General features: G+C 39.0%; 1 protein-coding gene across 1 annotated transcript; it reads left to right on the top strand.

Annotated features, from left to right (window-relative positions):
• Window positions 1-476: 476 nt before the first annotated feature.
• LOC112138339 (mitotic deacetylase-associated SANT domain protein) lies at window positions 477-5,770 on the top strand. The gene is made up of 7 exons (XM_024260898.2): window positions 477-827; window positions 909-984; window positions 1,076-1,164; window positions 3,151-3,294; window positions 3,488-3,601; window positions 4,667-4,833; window positions 4,907-5,770. Exons 1-7 carry the CDS (start codon window positions 645-647, stop codon window positions 5,166-5,168), a joined length of 1,035 nt encoding a protein of 344 aa, XP_024116666.2. The 5' UTR covers window positions 477-644; the 3' UTR covers window positions 5,169-5,770.
• Window positions 5,771-18,656: the final 12,886 nt, after the last annotated feature.

The following is an 18,656-nucleotide window of genomic DNA, read 5'->3' as shown; positions in this document are numbered from 1 at the left end:
GAAAAAAATCTTTGGATGACTATCTTCCAGACATCTGCAAAGTCTAATCTCTAAAATCGACTTTTTTTAAGCAACATTTTAATTTCTTGGAAAATTAAGGAGATTTAGTTACCACTCTTCAGTAGATTTGGATGTCGCCATATTGGATCAATTGTTTCGAATGTTATTGCCTCTGATTGGCCAATTCATAACTTTAATAACTTGTTCTATAAAAAGAAGTATTGCAAAAAAAATAGGATTAACAAGAACATGTTAAAAAAAAGGTAGTGGAGCAAAAATGGTTATTCTGACAAATACCTGACTGAGTAATAGCTGTTTATTTCTCAATAGAAGTCTATAGGATTTTGAGTTATTGTACTTCCTGTTTGGAGCAGGAAGGAAGAGTTGTCATATACAGTCAATAGTTATGCTGAATTTTCTTATAGCTCATTTGTGCTTCAGTTTCCTCACACTAATCATAAATTTTTCCTTTTTAGATGCATACAGTTGCATAATGAGCCCTGACCATCATGGAACCACCACCGTGTTTCACTATTCATGTTATTTTCAGTTTTCTTTTAAATAATTTTTTTTTATTATTTTTTTAGGGTCCTGCTTTATTATTTAAGGAGAGAATCTGACCTTCCTGGATAATTTAAACCCATATGTGTAATTTCTTTGCTCTATTTGACGGTTTTACTCCGAAGTTCAAGCGTTTTCTCTCGTTTCTTTTTTTTTTTGCAGTGGAGCACTTTATGAATCTAGCTTGTTCGAGTGTTTTGGAAGGAGGAGGGACCAATCAGGAGCTGGTTTTACACTGTTTACATGAAAGTGGAGGCAATTTTCTCGTGAGTAAATTGATTTTGCAGATATGATCTCCGTTATATTCCATCGTGGAAACTTTACTCCTTTGAATGTCATTTTTTTAGGTAACACTGGAACGTTTGATGCTTCAGGAGCCGATTTTCCCCGATGGCCATCATCTGAAAAATTATCACTACTCAGGTGCAGAAACGGCACATCTCTGCCGTCACCTCACTTCCCTTACTTCCTGTCTGGTTGAAGTGTTTAGACTCATCATCTGTTTTCCTTACAGGCTCAGACAGATGGACGAGAGAAGAGAAGCGTTACTTCAATAAAGGGATCTCTGCCTACAGGAAGGACTTCTTCCTGGTGCAGACGCTGGTAAGTGTTATAAAAAATCTCAAAAGAAAAGATTAAAGAGTAACTTAAGAGAAAACATACTCTTATGGTATTAATGGATTTTTTGCAAACAGGAAAATTGTGTAAAACTTTACAGAAGTTCCAAAAAAACTAGAAAAAGCTGAAAAAGTCACATCCTCTTTGTGGTTGGAAGTCTGTGTTGAGAAAACTCTGTTCTTATTTGTGTTCTCTAGCCGTGTACAGAAGTGGATCAAAGTGTCGGTCCCCCTCTCATTGATTTCTTTCATCAAAAATTAACCAATCGGAGATTACAGCCCCAAACCATAGCCATACCTCCTCCGTGTTTCACAACTTCACAGTTCTAAAATTAACCCGCGGAAGGTGAAATCTACAAAGTAGTCAACTTTATTTATTTTTTACAATAATTATAGATGTTTTAAGGCTGTAACAACCCTCACTACATGAACTTTATACACTTTTTTTAAAGCAGACATCAACATTTTGACACTTTTCTCTTTTGTTTCAAACCTTTGACACTGGAGTGTGTATTTGCAAAAGTCTGTCAATACCTCACAATATGATGCGTATCGCATTACATCTCAAGATTGTACCAGAACAGTTTTTCACAATTATTTTAACGACAAAAACTACCTGAATATTACTATACCTTTCATTGGAATACAATGGTAAAAAATCATTTTATTTAATGATCACAACGTTAAGCACTGCAACCGTTTCTCATGTACAAGTCATTTTTACCAAAGCAAGTTCATTCTGCTTTTATTTTGGTAAATTAAGAAGTATTTCTGCTGGGGTTTAAGTGGAAAACAACAAAAATAAAGTTTATTTATTCTGGAGAATAATATTCCTGCCTATTTATTATTCATAATTATGTAAAAAAAAAAATACAGTTTTAAAGTCTTAAAAATTGGCATTCTGCTAACTTTTTGGACTATTTTTGAATTTAGTAAGTAGCTGTTTTGGCTGATTTTAGCTTTTTTTAAGTTTTTTAAATTGTTTAGGAGTTAGGCTAATATTTACACGCTAGCTTTTAGCAATTTTTTTCCCCATTTTTTAAACCTTCCGCTCTCTTTGGGGTCCAGATGACTCCAACCACATATTGATGTGTGATTGCTTCCATGACAAATGTGGACAAATGTTGACAGGATTTTATGTTTGCCATGGACATTAGTGAAACTCAAAAATCAGTGGAAAAAAAAAAGTTCAGTGCACTGTCTTGTGGGGTTCAGATGACCCAATTTTTAATGTAAACAAACTAAGGAGAGCGAAAGGGTTACGGCTATGGTGAAGTTTAGCTATTTTTTATAGCTACATGCTAGCTGCTTTTTTTTTTTCAAATTTTTTAAGCTAATTTAGCATTTCGCTAATATTTTAGCTTCAGCATTTATTAGCTATCAATTTCAGCATCTTCAGTTGCCAAATTTATCCTACATCATTCACACTAGCATTATTGGAGGTAATGCTATATATCTAGTTTATAATTATGTTAAAAAGTTACGGTTTTAAGGTTTTAAAAATTCGTTTTAGAGTGTTCAATTAATGTTTATCCTGTTCGGCCCGCCCCCTAAGGTGTGTTTTGGATTTTGGCCCCTTATGCGATTGAGTTCGACACCTCTGCACTAAAGCTAAAGTTCTGGTGTCTTTGAACATCGATCCTGACTTTTAGGTTGCCATTTATACTCTCCATCCCTCAATTTAGTCATGTTTTCCTCATTAGAACCACATTTAGGATGTTATTTTAATCTCCTATTAACTAATTACATATTTAAAGCTTAAAATATCCATACAGTCAGTAATGTGTCATTTGTTTTTCCAGGTCTGTTTTATTATTTTTTAATTATTCTATAAAATTATGAAGAATTATTTGATTTGTGGATGTTTCTTTCACCATTTTTTTATTCACATATAACCCATAACCAATAGAAGCTCCCTCATAGAGTCATGACAGAATTTACTGACTTTACTCACTTCTTGCTCTTTCTGAAGGTCCGGACTAAGACTGTGGCTCAGTGTGTGGAGTTCTACTATACGTACAAGAAGCAGGTGAAGATCGGTCGTAACAGCATCCTAACCTTCGGCCCTCCAGATTCCCCCACAGGAAAGCACTCAGAGGCTGTGGTGGAGGTTAAGGTAAACTCTTTTTTTTTATTTAGGATCTAGAAAATTATCTACAGTTTAACTGTGAAGTCAGACTCACACATTTGATTTTTTCCTGACAAAAACCACCGAGATAACAAAGTGGTTTAAAGGTGACACGAAGTCACGGGGGAATAAAAATCGAGCGAGAACTCGGTGAACCTGAACGTGTCGGGTGTGATTACAGAGCTCACAGCTTCCAAAAGAGACTCAGGAAGAGGAGGAGGATGAAGAGCAGAAAGAAAAGTCGTATGAAAGCCATGAGAGCACGGTGGCTCGGTCGCTCCGGGTTCACGACTATGTAAGTACAACTACAACCCAGCGGTCTTTCAATTAGAATTATGTCGTTTTTAGCCAAAAAAAACTGTCATTTTCTAGGAATTAGTTCTGCATTCGTTAGAAATTTTATGTTTTTGAGTTGTGATTGATGGGACAGAGCAACCCCGCCCGCCCTTTCCTTCACCCAAATCTTCACACACTTTACATGCTGGTGCTCAGATTAGAAAAACATTGATTAGTCATCTATAAGTGGATAAACCAAAAACATCCTTTTCAAATCTGGTTCTTATTGGCCACCTTTTTTTTGTTTGGCTGTTAATCTGTATAAATGGGGCTCTAAAAGTGTGGTCTGTTGGTTTTTGCCAAATTTTTGAGGGACCTCTGGTCACACGCAAGATGGCGCCAGAGTCAGTCTGTAAGCGGAAGCAGAAATTTCGTAACTTTAGCGGAAATTTTCTTAAACTTTGGGAAACCCTTTCAGAAATTATATTTTAAAAGGCCATTTTTTTCCGAGTGAATCAGCTCATCTGAGCAGGAGAAATGCCGCTTTGTTTTTTTTTTGTTTTTTTTCTTCCATGACAGAGAGTGTCTGAGAAAAAAAACGGCAAAAAAACGGGGAGAAAGGTCGAAAGCTTAAAACAATGCTTTCAATGCTTTTGAATTTTCGGGGGCCATATTTTTTCTCTGTAGCCAGATTCTCTTAAAATTTTTGACAAAGTAAAATACATTTTTTTTATTCCTGCGCTCCCCCTACAGGTTGAATTCAGGTATTACACGTGAATTTAGCGATTGATCAAACCATTTAACTCCCACATCATTTCAGAAATTTCACGTCATGATCTGCTGCTCCAGTAATGATAACAGTCCTGCCCCCAAGCCCCGCCCCTCTGACTGGAGTTTCACATTTCGGCTGTGGGCGGAGTCAGCCTCCAACTTCCCTGTTTGGTCACCCTTTAAGCTTAATTTTCTTTATATACGTCCTCCCATCATGAGATAAATGCCACAAAACTCCACAAAAACGCAAATACCATCAAAGTTGCCTTTTAAAGATAATGACAAATAGCAATGTTTTATTTCATTTTCTTAGGCAGGGACGGTGTTGGTGTTCAAAGAGCCAGAAGCCATAAAAAAGGAGCCTCAAAGTTTTACAGTGTCGCCCAGAAATCGGGCCGAACCCACAGCGAAGAAAGCCAAACCGCCGCCAAAACCTCCTCAGGATCCCAACGCAGTGTTTCCGTGCAAGAAATGTGGCAGGTATGTTGAATAACTGTTAGAACTCAGTGATGCTTCGTTTGACTCTAATTCTGCCAAACCTGAATCCTTTCAGGGTGTTTTCCAAAGTCAAGAGTCGCAGTGCCCACATGAAAAGTCACGCCGAGCAGGAGAAGAAGGCGGCGGCGCTGCGTCAGAAAGAGGAGGAGGAGCACGCCGCCGCCGCTCAGGCTCAAGCCAGGAAGGCAGCGGCCTCTGCCGCCGCCGCTGCAGCAGCGAGACATCTGGGCGGTAACGGATGGATGCAGATGGCCGAGCTCAGCAGTCAGGAAGACACATCCGAGGCCGAGGATGACAACGATGCAGACTGGCAGTGAAGCTAAAGATGGATTTTTGTGCAGCTTGTAGAGATTATGAACAAAGCTAGAGAGCATGAGGTTCAGAAAGAAGGGACGATAGAAGCACAAAAAGACGATTTCCAAGTCTTCCTGTTTATTTTTACACAGCTTTCCCGACCAAAACGACTGTCTGACCCACCACACTCCATACCTGCTCTTTTATTTTGGTAAATGCACTTCTCTTCTTTCTTTTTTTATTTAAAAATATCAATTTTATTTTACATTTTCACTGTGGATTCATCATAAGATTGATATTTCACGAGTATCTCAATTGCAATGTAAGATCAAGATCATTATTATTAGCTTCTTCACCAAAGCGGCCTTTTTATGTACAGATGGAGGCGATTGTATGTTAAGCTCCTTTGAATTTTGCAGATGTTTGCCACGTTTTTAGTTCAAATTTATTCTTACAATAGCAAGGGACCTTTGAAGTGTGCATGGACAAAAAAAAAGTATATATATGAGACTGCCATGTATTTATGATACAGCATTTGAAAATTTTGTAAAGCGAAATCATGTCAGTTGAAGATTGACTGGTCTAAAAAAATTATTAAAAAGTCTATTTTAAAGAGTGAATTGAATTTTGCAGATCCGTGTTTCATCAGCAGGGGGAGACATATGCCGTTCTTAGACATCATCTCATATCCAAAAAGGCTTCTTTTATTTCAGTTTTGCTCTCTAGAGGGATTTATACAGAATGGCAGATGGACTCCACAGACTTATCCTTTCAAATTAAGGGCTGGAAGCTGACTTCCCTCATTTGGATGTAGTAACGTTTGCCATTGATCAATGGTGACATGATTCATCCGTTAAAGAGTCTTTTTTCAGTATTCAAAGATGCTCTCTACTCTGTTTGGGGATGCTGTCACTGCTGCATCTATTGAAAATGACTTTATTTATAGAAATATGTCTCTTTTTTACAGCAGATCTGATTGCACAAAAGTTAATAGTAGAATTTTTAACACTGTAAAGATAGAAAATTCATTTTTTAAAAATATATAAATATATTATTTATATAGCCCAATTACACAACACAAATGTGTTGTCTCAATGGACTTGTCCAAAAACATAAAATATAAACAATTGTTGATTACTAAACTAAGCTAATCAGACTAAATTAAATGAGGCATCCCTGCTCTTAGTCCCTTCTTCTTAGTAATGGGGAAACTACTAAAAAAATAGATTCTGGTACCAAAAAAATAAGAAACCTCTGGGATGTCCACATGAAGATGAGCCAGTGGCGAGGTCCATGGACAAGGACAGGAGCACAGACAAGCCACCTGGAATCTCTCCCGCTTCCTCGGAGGGCAGTGGGAAGGAAGGACAACACATGAATCACACTGCACCAAAACGAGATATGGAGAACTAGACGAGCCAGAGGCGAGGTCCACTGCTAATAACAGGAGCACAGACGATTCTTTATCTAGATCAGGGGTGTCAAACTCTAGGCCTCAAATCCTGCTGGTTTTCCAGAAACCCTGCCTTATCTGCTGCTGATTACCAGGATCAGGTGGGCTTGGCCAGTAAGGAGCTTCAATGACAGGTTGGTTGGAAAACATGTAGGACACCGACCCTCAAGACCTGGAGTTCAACACCTGTGATCTAGATGGAACTAGGGGACAGCTGGGGGCACTAGACGAGCCAGAGGCGCGGTCCACGGCTAAGGACAGGAGCACAGACGATCCACCTGGAGTCTCTCCATCTCTGGAAGGACAACACATGAATCCCACTGCACCAAAACGAGGTATGGAGAACTAGACGAGCCAGAGGCGCGGTCCACGGGCAAGGACAGGAGCACAGACGATCCACCTGGAGTCTCTCCATCTCCGGAAGGACAACACATGAATCCCACTGCACCAAGAATAAGTATGGAGAACTAGACGAGCCAGAGGCGCGGTCCACGGCTAGGACAGGAGCACAGAAAGTCCACCTGGAGTCTCTCAATCTCCGGAAGGACAACACATGAATCGCACTGCACCAAGAATAAGTATGGAGAATTAAATAAAAAATAAAGAATAGTCAATCAGTTATGATACATCAGATGATTTGTTAATGTTGATTTATGCAAAAATATTGACACGAATGCCCTTTATTACCCCGCTCAAATTTGATCTACACATTTCTAACATGGTGTAACGGCATTAATGGTAACAGTTTATAATTAGGTACCCTTTAATAACATAAGTAAGGCTAAAATCATTGAGTAAACATTACTTTCTGCTTCCAAACTCCAAAACACCAACGATTACTTAGATTGCTGAGATTATTAAGGCTTTGCATATATGTTAACTAATATGTTCTTGATGCTTTTAACACTAAGCAATTGCTTTGGGACACTTTAATTAATGATTTTTATGCATTAGGTAAGGTTGAATAGTAAACTGCTACTAGTGCGCTAAATAAGACACATAATAATGTCTAGTAACACATTATTTAATAGTTAAATAATACTTAATTATGCATAAATGAATGTTATCAAATTAATTATCAGCTAATTTTGCATTTTTTTAATACAGAAAGTAGCCATTTAGCAAAAAATAAGAATAAATGAGCTATTCACATCATGAAGTTTTGAAAATTGGCTAAACTTTTCCCTCCAAAAGACTTTATGGCAGCATCCATTTTAAAATGAGCAAGATAAGATTTTCTACTGCCCCTAGTGGTAGGATGGTTAACTACACGGCAAAAAAACATTGACCAAAGTTCTATACAGTGGGTTTTTTCTTCTGCAAAAACAATTAAGATAACAATTCAGATTTTAAAAAAGGAATAAATATAGCCTATAATGTTTTTAAAACTTTAAAATATTTTGAAAATTAAAAAAAGGATAAATCAGATTGTTTTAGTGCACTTGCCAGCTTTGTATCTAATCTTGCGAGGAAATATTACCACTGTTACCAAGTCAGATTGTTTTGATTTTTTTTTAAACCATTGATCAAATGTTTTTATGTTCTTGCAATGTTCTTGGCACTTTTAATCAGTCTTTATTACCAAGCAACTGATGTCATCTGAATTTCCTGAATTTCCCTGAGGACTTCCAAAGGGATTAATAAAGTATGTTCTATTCTATTCTATTCTATTCATGACAAAATATGGTAAAAAACTGTGTTAACCTTTAGATGTTTCTACAAACGTCATTTTGTATCTTCTTCTCCACCCATGAACCAATTTAATCTGATTATCTCAAAATTAAATAGCAAAAAAAAGTCATAATTGGTATAAAAGAATAAGAATCTGAAGGGGGAACAAGGCCAAAGTGAATTGTTGTGGTCCAGAAAAGTTGGACTTTTTAACTCTAAATTACTTTTGTGCATATAAAGTTTGTGTATTTTGTCATTGTTGGTTTACACTGAAGATCTAATGTCCAAAACCTCATTTCCCTGTTCAAATCCAGCTACAAGAACCATAAAAAGACAGAATGAAAGATCAAAACCTTACAAGCTGGCTTGTGTGAAAAGACAGACAAAAATGCTGAATTAGTGTCACTAAATGTCGTAAAGATGGATGAATGGGGCAATAGATCTTCTCCAGCCGGGCAGAGCAGAAATGTTCTTCAAGATTAATACCAGGCATTCCGCTGTAAAGTGATCATTTTTTTGGAGGCGTGACGCACGTCCTTTTCAAAGTCAGATATTACACCATGTTTGACTCATAGAAGTTCCTAATTATCGACAAATCACCTTTGTGAAATCATGCAAACACAGACGTGCGGCGTTCTAACTGACTGGAAGGTGTTTATGAATCCTTCGGATTGAAACAGTTCCACGGGGTTTAATCGCAAAGACCTTCATTCACAGAAAGGACGCCGCTCCTCTGAGGCCATTCTGATGTTGGTAATTTACATAATCTCTCCGGTTTTCCTGCCGTCTAACCGTCCTTGATGTGGAAACGCAACCATTTCATGTAATTACTCCACACGCCACACAAGAAACGGGCCATTCAGCTGCATCGTGATGAGCAGCCAGCGGCCTCCAGAGACGCAATCAGCCCGGCTGACCCCCTGACTCCATTCCAATTTGATTGGTAACGCATAAGTCACCTTTATGATCGCCCCTGCAGGGTTTTGCAGCCAGGTTCAGCGCGCCGAACATAAAAGAGCTTCATGCTTTGCTGCAGATCAGTTGCTACTCTATCCCCACAATTTCCATCACTTAATGGGATTAAAGCCATCTGTCTGTGTTCCAGCAAGAGTCAGCATTACTCTCTCCCAGTTATGCAAATAGCCTTTGACTCAAGACCATTCATCTGCAATTCAGCAGCTTTTGATGCCTCCGAAATGGGATCTGCCTGTGACTCACCGGCACGTTGGGTGGGATTTATTTCTCAATTCGACAGATATATGGATCCTGTCTTCAGACATTATCAAGTGTTGGCTCTGAATGAACTCCTTTTGCTGTCGACAAGTTCAGGAAGGCGATATTTTTGTTTAAATGTGATTCCTTATATGAGGAAACACTTTCTAAGGGGAAAAAGGATCTGAATAAACAGATATCATCTCCAGGCTTTAATAAAACATTTCCTCCCTGATCCGACGTGGTTCCACATATAAAGAACCACTGACGCGTGTGGCGGTAAATCACTGATACAGACGCTCCACATTTCAAACTAGTTAAACTGCTACTGCCCGTGTGCTAAGCAGATTTGTTGGACAGTTTTCTGAACTTTAAGCTTGGATGGATCCAAGGTCAGAATCACAAAACTATCGATCCTTCCAGATCTGAGATGAAACACAAACAATGGCTGCGTCGTTTTATTGTGTAGTCAATCTGACCCTCTAAATCAGGGGTCCCCAAACTTTTATTAGTGAGGGCAACATAACTGTTTTCTTCTCTGATAGAGGGCCGAGGTCGGTTTGTAGGCTAACAGAAAAAATATAACAATCACAGCCTAAACATAAAAAATTATGGTTTTCCCAGAAAGCCACACATAGTCAAATTTTAAATAATTCATTTCTGTAATCTTCATAGAATAAAATCATACTAAATCATTTAAAACAGCTAGATATATAGCATTAACTGCGTGTAACTAGCATGTAAGCTAAAAGTGGCAGCTGAGAATGCATGCTAGTGCTATTAGCTGAAAATGCTGAAATTGATAACTAAAACTGCTAAAGCTAATAGCTGAAAATCATAAAGTTGATAGCTGAAATGGCTGAAGCTAATAGCTGAAAATGTTGAAGCTGATAGCTAGCTAAAATATTAGCGAAATGCCAAATTAGCCTAAAAAACAGAATAAAAATGTTAATAGCCAAAACATCGAGCATGTAGCTGAAATATTTGCTAAGTGCCAAGTCAGCCTAATAAACTGGTAAAATGTGTAATTCAGCCAAAACAGCTAGTATAAAGATCAAAGTTTTGCTAAGCTCCAAATTAGTCCCGAAAATTGAAAACAAAAACTAAATTAGCCAAAGCAGCTAGCATTTTGTTAAAATATTAGCTAAACTCCAAATTAGCTTAAAGAATAAAAAAAAAAAACTAGATTAGCCAAAACGGCTAGCCTGTGGCTAAAATATTAGCTAAACTCCAAATTAGCCTAAAAAATTGAAAAAAAAAAACTAAATTAGCCAAAACAGCTAGCATGTAGCTAAAATATTAGCTAAACTCTAAATTAGCCTAAAGAATAAAAAAACCCTAAATTAGCCAAAACAGCTAGCATGTAGCTAAAATATTAGCTAAACTCTAAATTAGCCTAAAGAATAAAAAAACCCTAAATTAGCCAAAACAGCTAGCATGTAGCTAAAATATTAGCTAAACTCTAAATTAGCCTAAAGAATAAAAAAACCCTAAATTAGCCAAAACAGCTAGCATGTTGCTAAAATATTAGCTAAACTCCAAATTAGCATAAAAATCTTTAGTAATTGCCAAAACAGTCGATAAAGCTAGCATAAACATATTTATAGCTGAAAGAGCTGTAGAGCTATAGACATCCAAAAAAAAAATACAAAAGAAAATTAATAATAATAAAGATTTTTTTTAAGGTGAATCCCTATAAAATCAATAAACAGGCTTTCATCTCCCCATCATAGTTCAGACTCCAGAACGGTGGAATAAAAAGTCACGTTCGATGTGGATCTCAATCATCGTTTCAGATAGTGTGTGGGGGCCGGGTCAAATGTGGATGTGGGCCTGATCCGGCCCGTGGGCCGTAATTTGTGCACACCTGTTCTACAACGCAGGAAATCAAAGCATCACTGAGTGAAAAAAAAAGTTCCTGTAACTTGTCACTGTGCTGAATTTGGCTCCAAATGATCTCATTCAGAACGCTTCGCTTTCCTTCAATGTGCATGAAGCACCGACTGGCATTTTGCTCAGCAGCTGCTCCTTTCTGCTGCTGAACACATCCTGCCTCACACTCAAAGCCGGCTGATGACGAGGAGAAAAAACTCACTATCAACTCATTGTTTTTCAGTGCCGGTGCAGGTGAAAATCTGGCAATTTTTGCTCTTGAAGGCTCTTGTGACGCTGCAGATATTATTGTGTGCAGATGTTTCAAGGAAAAGAAACTGAATAATGTATTTCATGGGACGGAAAGAGCTGCTGCAGTAGTGAAGATGTTCCCCACCTGCACTGTCCTCCAAGAGTTATGACTTTTTTCTCTCTGTTCTGACTCAGCAAAATAAAAAAAAACCTGCAGCTTGGAAGGCCACCGAGCTGAAGTCTGAAATGACCCGTGAATGAAAGCGGCAGCGGCTGCTGCAGCCGTGCCAAATGCACTCACTCACTGTAAGTGCTCTCAACTCACGACTCATTTCCTGACTCCTGCCTATCTCCCCCATGAGGGAGCGGTGCTCTTGGCCCACCCCTACCGAGGCTTAACAAAGACGGTTCACATGCAAGGACATGGTAATTGCTCACACTGCAATAAAACAAGCTTTCATCAGGAATGGTGGTTGAACGAACACCACAAAGTGCCTTTCTATTGAGTCCAAACTTTCTGATACATGTTTATATCTTTCTCACATGATAAGATATGCAGTGGCTACATTGAATTTAAAAATTTGCCATTACACACCCCTGACTCCCCACTTTCTCTGTCTGTAAAGCTGATCTAAGCTGAATGCGACAAATAGATGGAAAAATCCCTATTTTCAAAATGGCGGCTTTTCTGTTTGTTTTATCTCCATAGCAACTAGTTTATGTTTTGATCACCATGGGATACCGGACAGATCTATGTAAGTTTCAGTAGAATCAACAAAAGTAAACTTTTGCATTTCCTTAGCAACAGCAATTATTTGCTAACCACACCCACATTCTAATATGCTTATATTCTGTGTTATATCATTTTACTCAGCTCTTGTCAGTGATCAAGACATTCAATGTTTACAATATTCCATTAAAAAATCTGCGAGTAATACGTAGAAGAACACAACTTTTGTGAGCTCACCGCGCGCACGCCGTTTAAAATCTAAAACTTCTAATTGCAGCAAAATTTTCCCCAAATTTTCCCCACATTCAAGATGGCAGCCAAGGTCAAAGGTCGACAGAACTACAGGGATTGTTGTAGACTTAACCTCTTAAACTGGCAACCTTGGAAGGAAAATTGTTTTCAGAAAATTGTTTTCAGAAATGTGAAATTCGCCAAATTTCAGATTTTCACACACAAAATGGCCGCCAAGTTGTAGGTCATGTGGCCATGTCCTAATAATTTCAAAACTTCCTTTTGGATATATTTCCAACACAAGTATATTGGTTTTGTTAGCGAACTTCAACATTTTTTTTCTCCATATATTATTATTATTATTTTTTTGCTGGGTCAGCAGATTTTCTTTGCTGAGTCAGCAGATTTTTTTTGCTAAGTCGGCAGATTTTTTTTGCTGGGTCGATTTTTTTTTGCTGAGTCAACAGATTTATTTTTTGCTGAGTCGGCAGATTTTTTTTGCTAGGTCAGCAGATTTTTTTTGCTGAGTCAGCAGACTTTTTTTTGCTAGGTCAGCAGATTTTTTTTGCTAAGTCAGCAGATTTTTTTTGCTAGGTCAGCAGATTTTTTTTGCTGAGTCAGCTGATTTTTTTGCAACCATTTTTTTTGGTTTTCCATGCCCACAATTTCAACATTGTCATATCGTGTGTTATTTTGTTTCTTTTAACTTGAGCCAGATAATACATGCATAGGCTTTTTGTGACATTCCAATGAAAAATTATCAAGTTAGCCAGGATTGCAACAGTTGCTAACTCGCTACGCCCACGCCATTCAAAATCCAGCATTTTTTCCACAGTAGTTTCCCAATGGAGAAGTTACAAGATGATCAATGACAATCCCTCGGATGAGTTTTCATTAGTAGCTGGTACTAAAAGTGTGGTTTTTTTTAATTCAATAAGGTCAAGGGCACGAGTTTTTTGTTTTTGTTTGAGTATTTTCTGTATATTTTGGCTTCTTAAGCATTGTTTTTTTCACATTAATTTTTTTACGGTTTTGCATGAAGTTATGTCATTGTCGTGTGAGGGCGGGGTTTGTTCACTTTGCCAAAAATTAATTTTCACCGAGTTCTGGGTGTGTGGACATTTTGGTGAGGTTTCAGGAATGTGGTGGGGGTCAAAGGTGCAGAAACTTTTCCAACTGTGAAAACAATATGCTCCTTGCAGTCAGTGGCGGCTGCGGGTCATAATAAATTGCGTTTAGTGACATGAACTCTTGCTTTGCATTGGTGCTGCAAAAACAAAGGTTTGCATGATCAGCATGCTCGTGCCGCTTCATCCATCTGAGGTTTCTGTCCTGCAGATTTGCGTTGCTGAGGTAAATAGAGGACAAAAGTCGGATTCGTGAAAGTCAGAGAGAATTGTTCTGTTGTTCTTGTTTGCTGAATTGAATACATATATAGTCATTAAAAATGGTCTTAGTGTCAAAATTAATCAGTTTGTTTCCTCAAACTTGAAAAATGTCAGCCTTAACCCCCAGAAGTGGTTGCTTTGGCGTCCTTCTTGACGCTCTTCCATCAAGACTTCTGACAGATATTGACTCAGTCATCCATCACAAAGTCATCAACATGGACTCCGGTTCTGTCAAGCCGGTTGATGTAGTAGGACTGAAGCTCAGATTTATCTCTGCGACGGAGTTTTCTCAGTTCAGTTGCGTGTCCGGCTCGCCCGTCACACCTCCACCTGCCAAAGGCGACCATGATTGAGTTTCTCCCCCCCTGCTTCCTGACGTGATGGAGTCCACTTCTGATTTGTTGAAATTAGACCTTTTCGGCATCGTGGCCTCTGGATCGATCTGGGACTGCAGCCAGAGCTCCATTAGTGAGCAGGCGTGTACTGAGAGCCGTATGATAAGTTTGCTGTTTGAAATGAAAAAAGAGATATGGAAAAATGAGAGATAAAGAATGAAAATGTCTTAAGAGAGAAGTTAATCGAACGATTCTCCAACTGGTTACTGGCAATATCAGAACAGAAGAGATAAGGAGATAGAATAGAAAACAAGTAAGTTTTGATGATTTAGTCAAAACATCAATTAGCACAAAGAAAACTAGATTAGTTCCACTCTCTCCTCTAGCTTACAGCCCTTTGCAACCCCAACATAATATTAAAGGTGTGACAAAAATGACGAACAAGTCGTACAGTTTTGAGCCAAATGCGGGACAAGCTTCCTCTAAACCGCCCCATTCATCCAATGGGTCACAGGGCGAGCAATCGCAGCCATAGACCAGAGGTGTCAGATTCCGACAAAAACTCGTCCCTACTGCCGCCGACCATCCGGATCAGATGTATTGACAGTGGAAAGCCACAATGCCAGGTTAGTTGGAAGACACGTAGCCCTCGAGGGCTGAAGTTTGACCCCTGTGAAGTATACTCCCCCAGTGTCTCATGGGAGAACCTCGTCAATTGAGCCGCTTGTATCTGGGTGGTCGTTCTTTCAGTCTTGACTTAGATATCAGCCGCATAAATCTGGTCGGGGGAGCAAGAAAAGAATCTGGGGAACGGGTCATGGAGAATATGGGTTTCCATGACAACAGGCTCTGCCTATCACACGTTCAGTGGATTGTTTTTGGTACGGTGGAGGGAGTGTGCCCTTGGCCCAGGAGGGGCCAAGGGCACACTCCCTCCACCGTACCAAAAATTAGAGACAAGCTTCTGCAGAACTGAAAAGAGATCGACCAGTAATTTTAGGGACACGTTTAAAACAAATCCTTTGGATGTGTCAAGTCACTTTCCTTGGCCCTGAATTCAGCTGACATCCCCCCGTACGGTATATTTTCTTTTAATTTTTACACAAGAATTCCCTTTTTTGCTTACCTGCTTTAGGATACTCCCTTTCATACTCCTCTTTTTGATGAGGAAACCCTAAATCCAACCTCCACAAGGTGGACATTAGTGCTCCATCCTCGTTCCTCGGCTTCTGCAGGAGATCTCCTTTTGTTTTAAGGTTTACTCACTATCGCTCTCTCCGGTGAAGTATCAGGACCGCAGTTTGTTGCACTAATGACTTTATTTTTCTTCTTTGTCCTCAAAGTCACTGTCAAACTAACACACAAATAAATAACTTAGATACAAATTTCGCTATAAGAAATTACATGAACAGAAATAAACACACGTACCTCGCTGGCCGCATTCACCAAAAAAGAAAACAAGAAAAACTTCTCCATACAGCTTCATAACTGTTAAAACGTATTTTCTTCTCAGTCCTTTTGTCATATATGTCTTAATTTTCCATCTTCTTTGGTTAATCTCTTTTGTCTTATAGAACTCAGAAAGTGGCGTTACAACAAAGTTTTCTGAGCAACAGGGTCTTTTCAAAAGCTCCGCCCCTCGGTAGTTTACAAAATAAAATGCAGAAAAATGCAAAATAAGAATTAAAACAAACAAATTAAGAACAAATTCTGATACTCTTATTGTGGCAGTTAAATCACCTTCAAGTCAAAAGGTCCCACAGGATTTGACGGCCAAATCACGGGTAAAAAAGTTGGAAAGTCTGCCACACGCGCTTAGATGCTCCAACTTTATCCATTCCTCTACTAGAACATTCCTCAGACGCTGTAAGCGGCAATCCAAGCGCAGAGTGGCCAAGGAAATGGCCGTGCTACAGCCGTGCATGAGCGCAGAATTTCAGCGTCCAAGCGCGTGAGCCGGCGTTCGCTCCACGGCCAATCTCGCACTGAAACTGCTGTTGCGCGGCCAAATTTTCAACCATTTTTTTCCGCTAATTTTCCACAGCTGTAGATCGCCCGTTGCACTTCCAGTCCGCTGCTAATATCGTCTGTACCGCAGGAAGGAAATATTTTCTTTGAAGTGGGACAGGGTCTAAACCAACGGAACATAGTTACATCTTCATTTGTGTTTGTCGCCATTAGGAAGCATTTCTCTCTGGATCTTTCTTTTGTTTGGTGAAATCCTCCAAATTTGATAATTCACTAGGATGCTGGAGCCTATCCAAGCTTTTGTTGGCTCATAATCACAATCCAAGCAGACTTTTGAGTCAACAATTAACCTATAGAGCATGTTTTTTTGGATTCTAGGAGGTAGAAGAACATGCAAACTCCACACAAGAAAGGTCCAGCCAGGATTTGAACCAGAACCTTCTTGTCGTAAGGGAAAATTGAGCATGAGCATCCCGTTTCCTAAAAATAATTACTTATTTTTAACACAAAAAGCATTTTGTCTGACCTAAAAACAGACTAAACTGGACATCTTAATGATCTCAAAGATGGCAGCTACCTCCTGCACTCTATGTTTGCTTTCTCAACAAGGCCATCCCTCTTTCTGTGAGCACTTTCCATATCAAGTAAACTCAGAGCAGCTGTACAGCAAAATATCCTTCTTTAGCTCTTTGGGCTCTGTTATAAATTGAGCTGACAACTTCAATAAAGTCCATCTTCGCTCTTGGACGTAAACAAACAGCCACTCTCCTCAGCTACAGCAGATTTGCTGAACGTTGGAAACATCCCATCGCTGCTGCTGCTGCTGCTGCTTTGCGACGTTGTTTTGAAAATTGTGCATTACCGCTCATAAAATGCATGAAACAGTTGGAAAGCTTTCGGATAGAAGGCGAGTTTGCCAAAAATCTATTTAAAGCGGAGCAAAATCGATTCAATTAATCAAGAAGATGTGAGTTGGATTTAGGCAAAGAAAAAAGGCAGACGGAATCTCTGATTAATCACTCTCGCACGATGCCTCCAAATAATTTTACGGCTCGTCAGACCAGAACTGGAGCCCAGGATGGCTGTTCCATTTGAAGTAAAATCATACTTTAAGTGCACAAACACATGAAAATACAACAAAGCTGGGCACTAGGTGGATAAATACAATCCATCCATCAGTTATCTTCAAGGTCATCCTCTAATCAAAGCAGTCACCGGAGCACAATCCTGCTGAGCCCTGCAGGAGATCTGAATAATGTCTTCAGATTTGAGTCGATTTTGGTTTTGACGTCAATCGACATCTCACAGTAACTAATGGGAACGCGAGCTACCTCGTCCCTGCAGCAGGGATGCAGCAAAAGCTGTCAGCTTCAGTCAGTCTCCTTTTATTATTGCACGATTTGTTTTTTTATATCACAACATTTCTCTCTCAGCGACTAAATCCTCACTTCCTGCCTTCAGAAATAGAGGAAATGCTCATTTTTTGTTCTATAAAACCTCCTGCAAGCCTCAGCGATGTTTATGTAAGTCATTTAATATAAACGTCTACACTGCATCTGTTTAATTGCACACAGAGATGAAGCTGCAGTACAAACTCGTAGGATGAGCCGAATATCAGATGATTATCGTCAATTTGTTAGCCATTTTCTTCTGGATTTCTATTTACAGACACCTATTAACGCCCTGAAAAGCTAAGTAGTCTTCATTGTTATTTATGCAAATATCACAAGTAGTTCGCATTAAAAAATCATGGAGGATTGATTGTGCTCCGTCTTTTTTAGAGTTTTATAGATCCATTTTATGACCAAAGTCGTAAAATCACACTTTTAAGTGGCTACAACACAACATCCTTTATGTAGATTTTATACTCTTGCTTTTCGGGAATTGTTTTTTATCCTCGCGGTTTGATTTGTGGGCGATTCTGAGCATAAATTTGATGATCAGGTGCAATGATTTAGGAGGCAGTTTTCTCCCTTTCAAAGCAACTAAACAGCACAGGCAGCTTCCACGTCTGCAGCTGCCAGATCGCACACGACAGGAGAGATCATTTATCACCGACAGAATGAGAGACTAAACCAGCAAAGAACGGTTTTGGGCCATTAATCTGAAATAATAATCAAGTTTGTGAGGCAGTCACTGCTTTTGTAGGCCCTTTCAATGAGCCGGAGCGTTTCAATTTGAGCAACATCTAAACTAAAAGTGAGGCTTTTATATACTATTCATAGACTTAAAATGCTCCAATTGAGTCTGAGGAAGTATTCAGTTAGTATACTTACACTACTTGGTCTGCAGTACAGGGGCGGACTTACCGTTGAGCCAAGTAAGGCGATTGCCTAAGGTCCTGGACACTTATTAGAAGTGTCTAAAATACATTTTTATTTATTATTTTTATTTAACTC

Source organism: Oryzias melastigma, unplaced genomic scaffold (genome assembly GCF_002922805.2).
Source record: "Oryzias melastigma strain HK-1 unplaced genomic scaffold, ASM292280v2 sc00583, whole genome shotgun sequence".
Classification (NCBI taxonomy): domain Eukaryota; kingdom Metazoa; phylum Chordata; class Actinopteri; order Beloniformes; family Adrianichthyidae; genus Oryzias; species Oryzias melastigma.
This window is presented reverse-complemented; position numbering and strand designations above follow the sequence as displayed.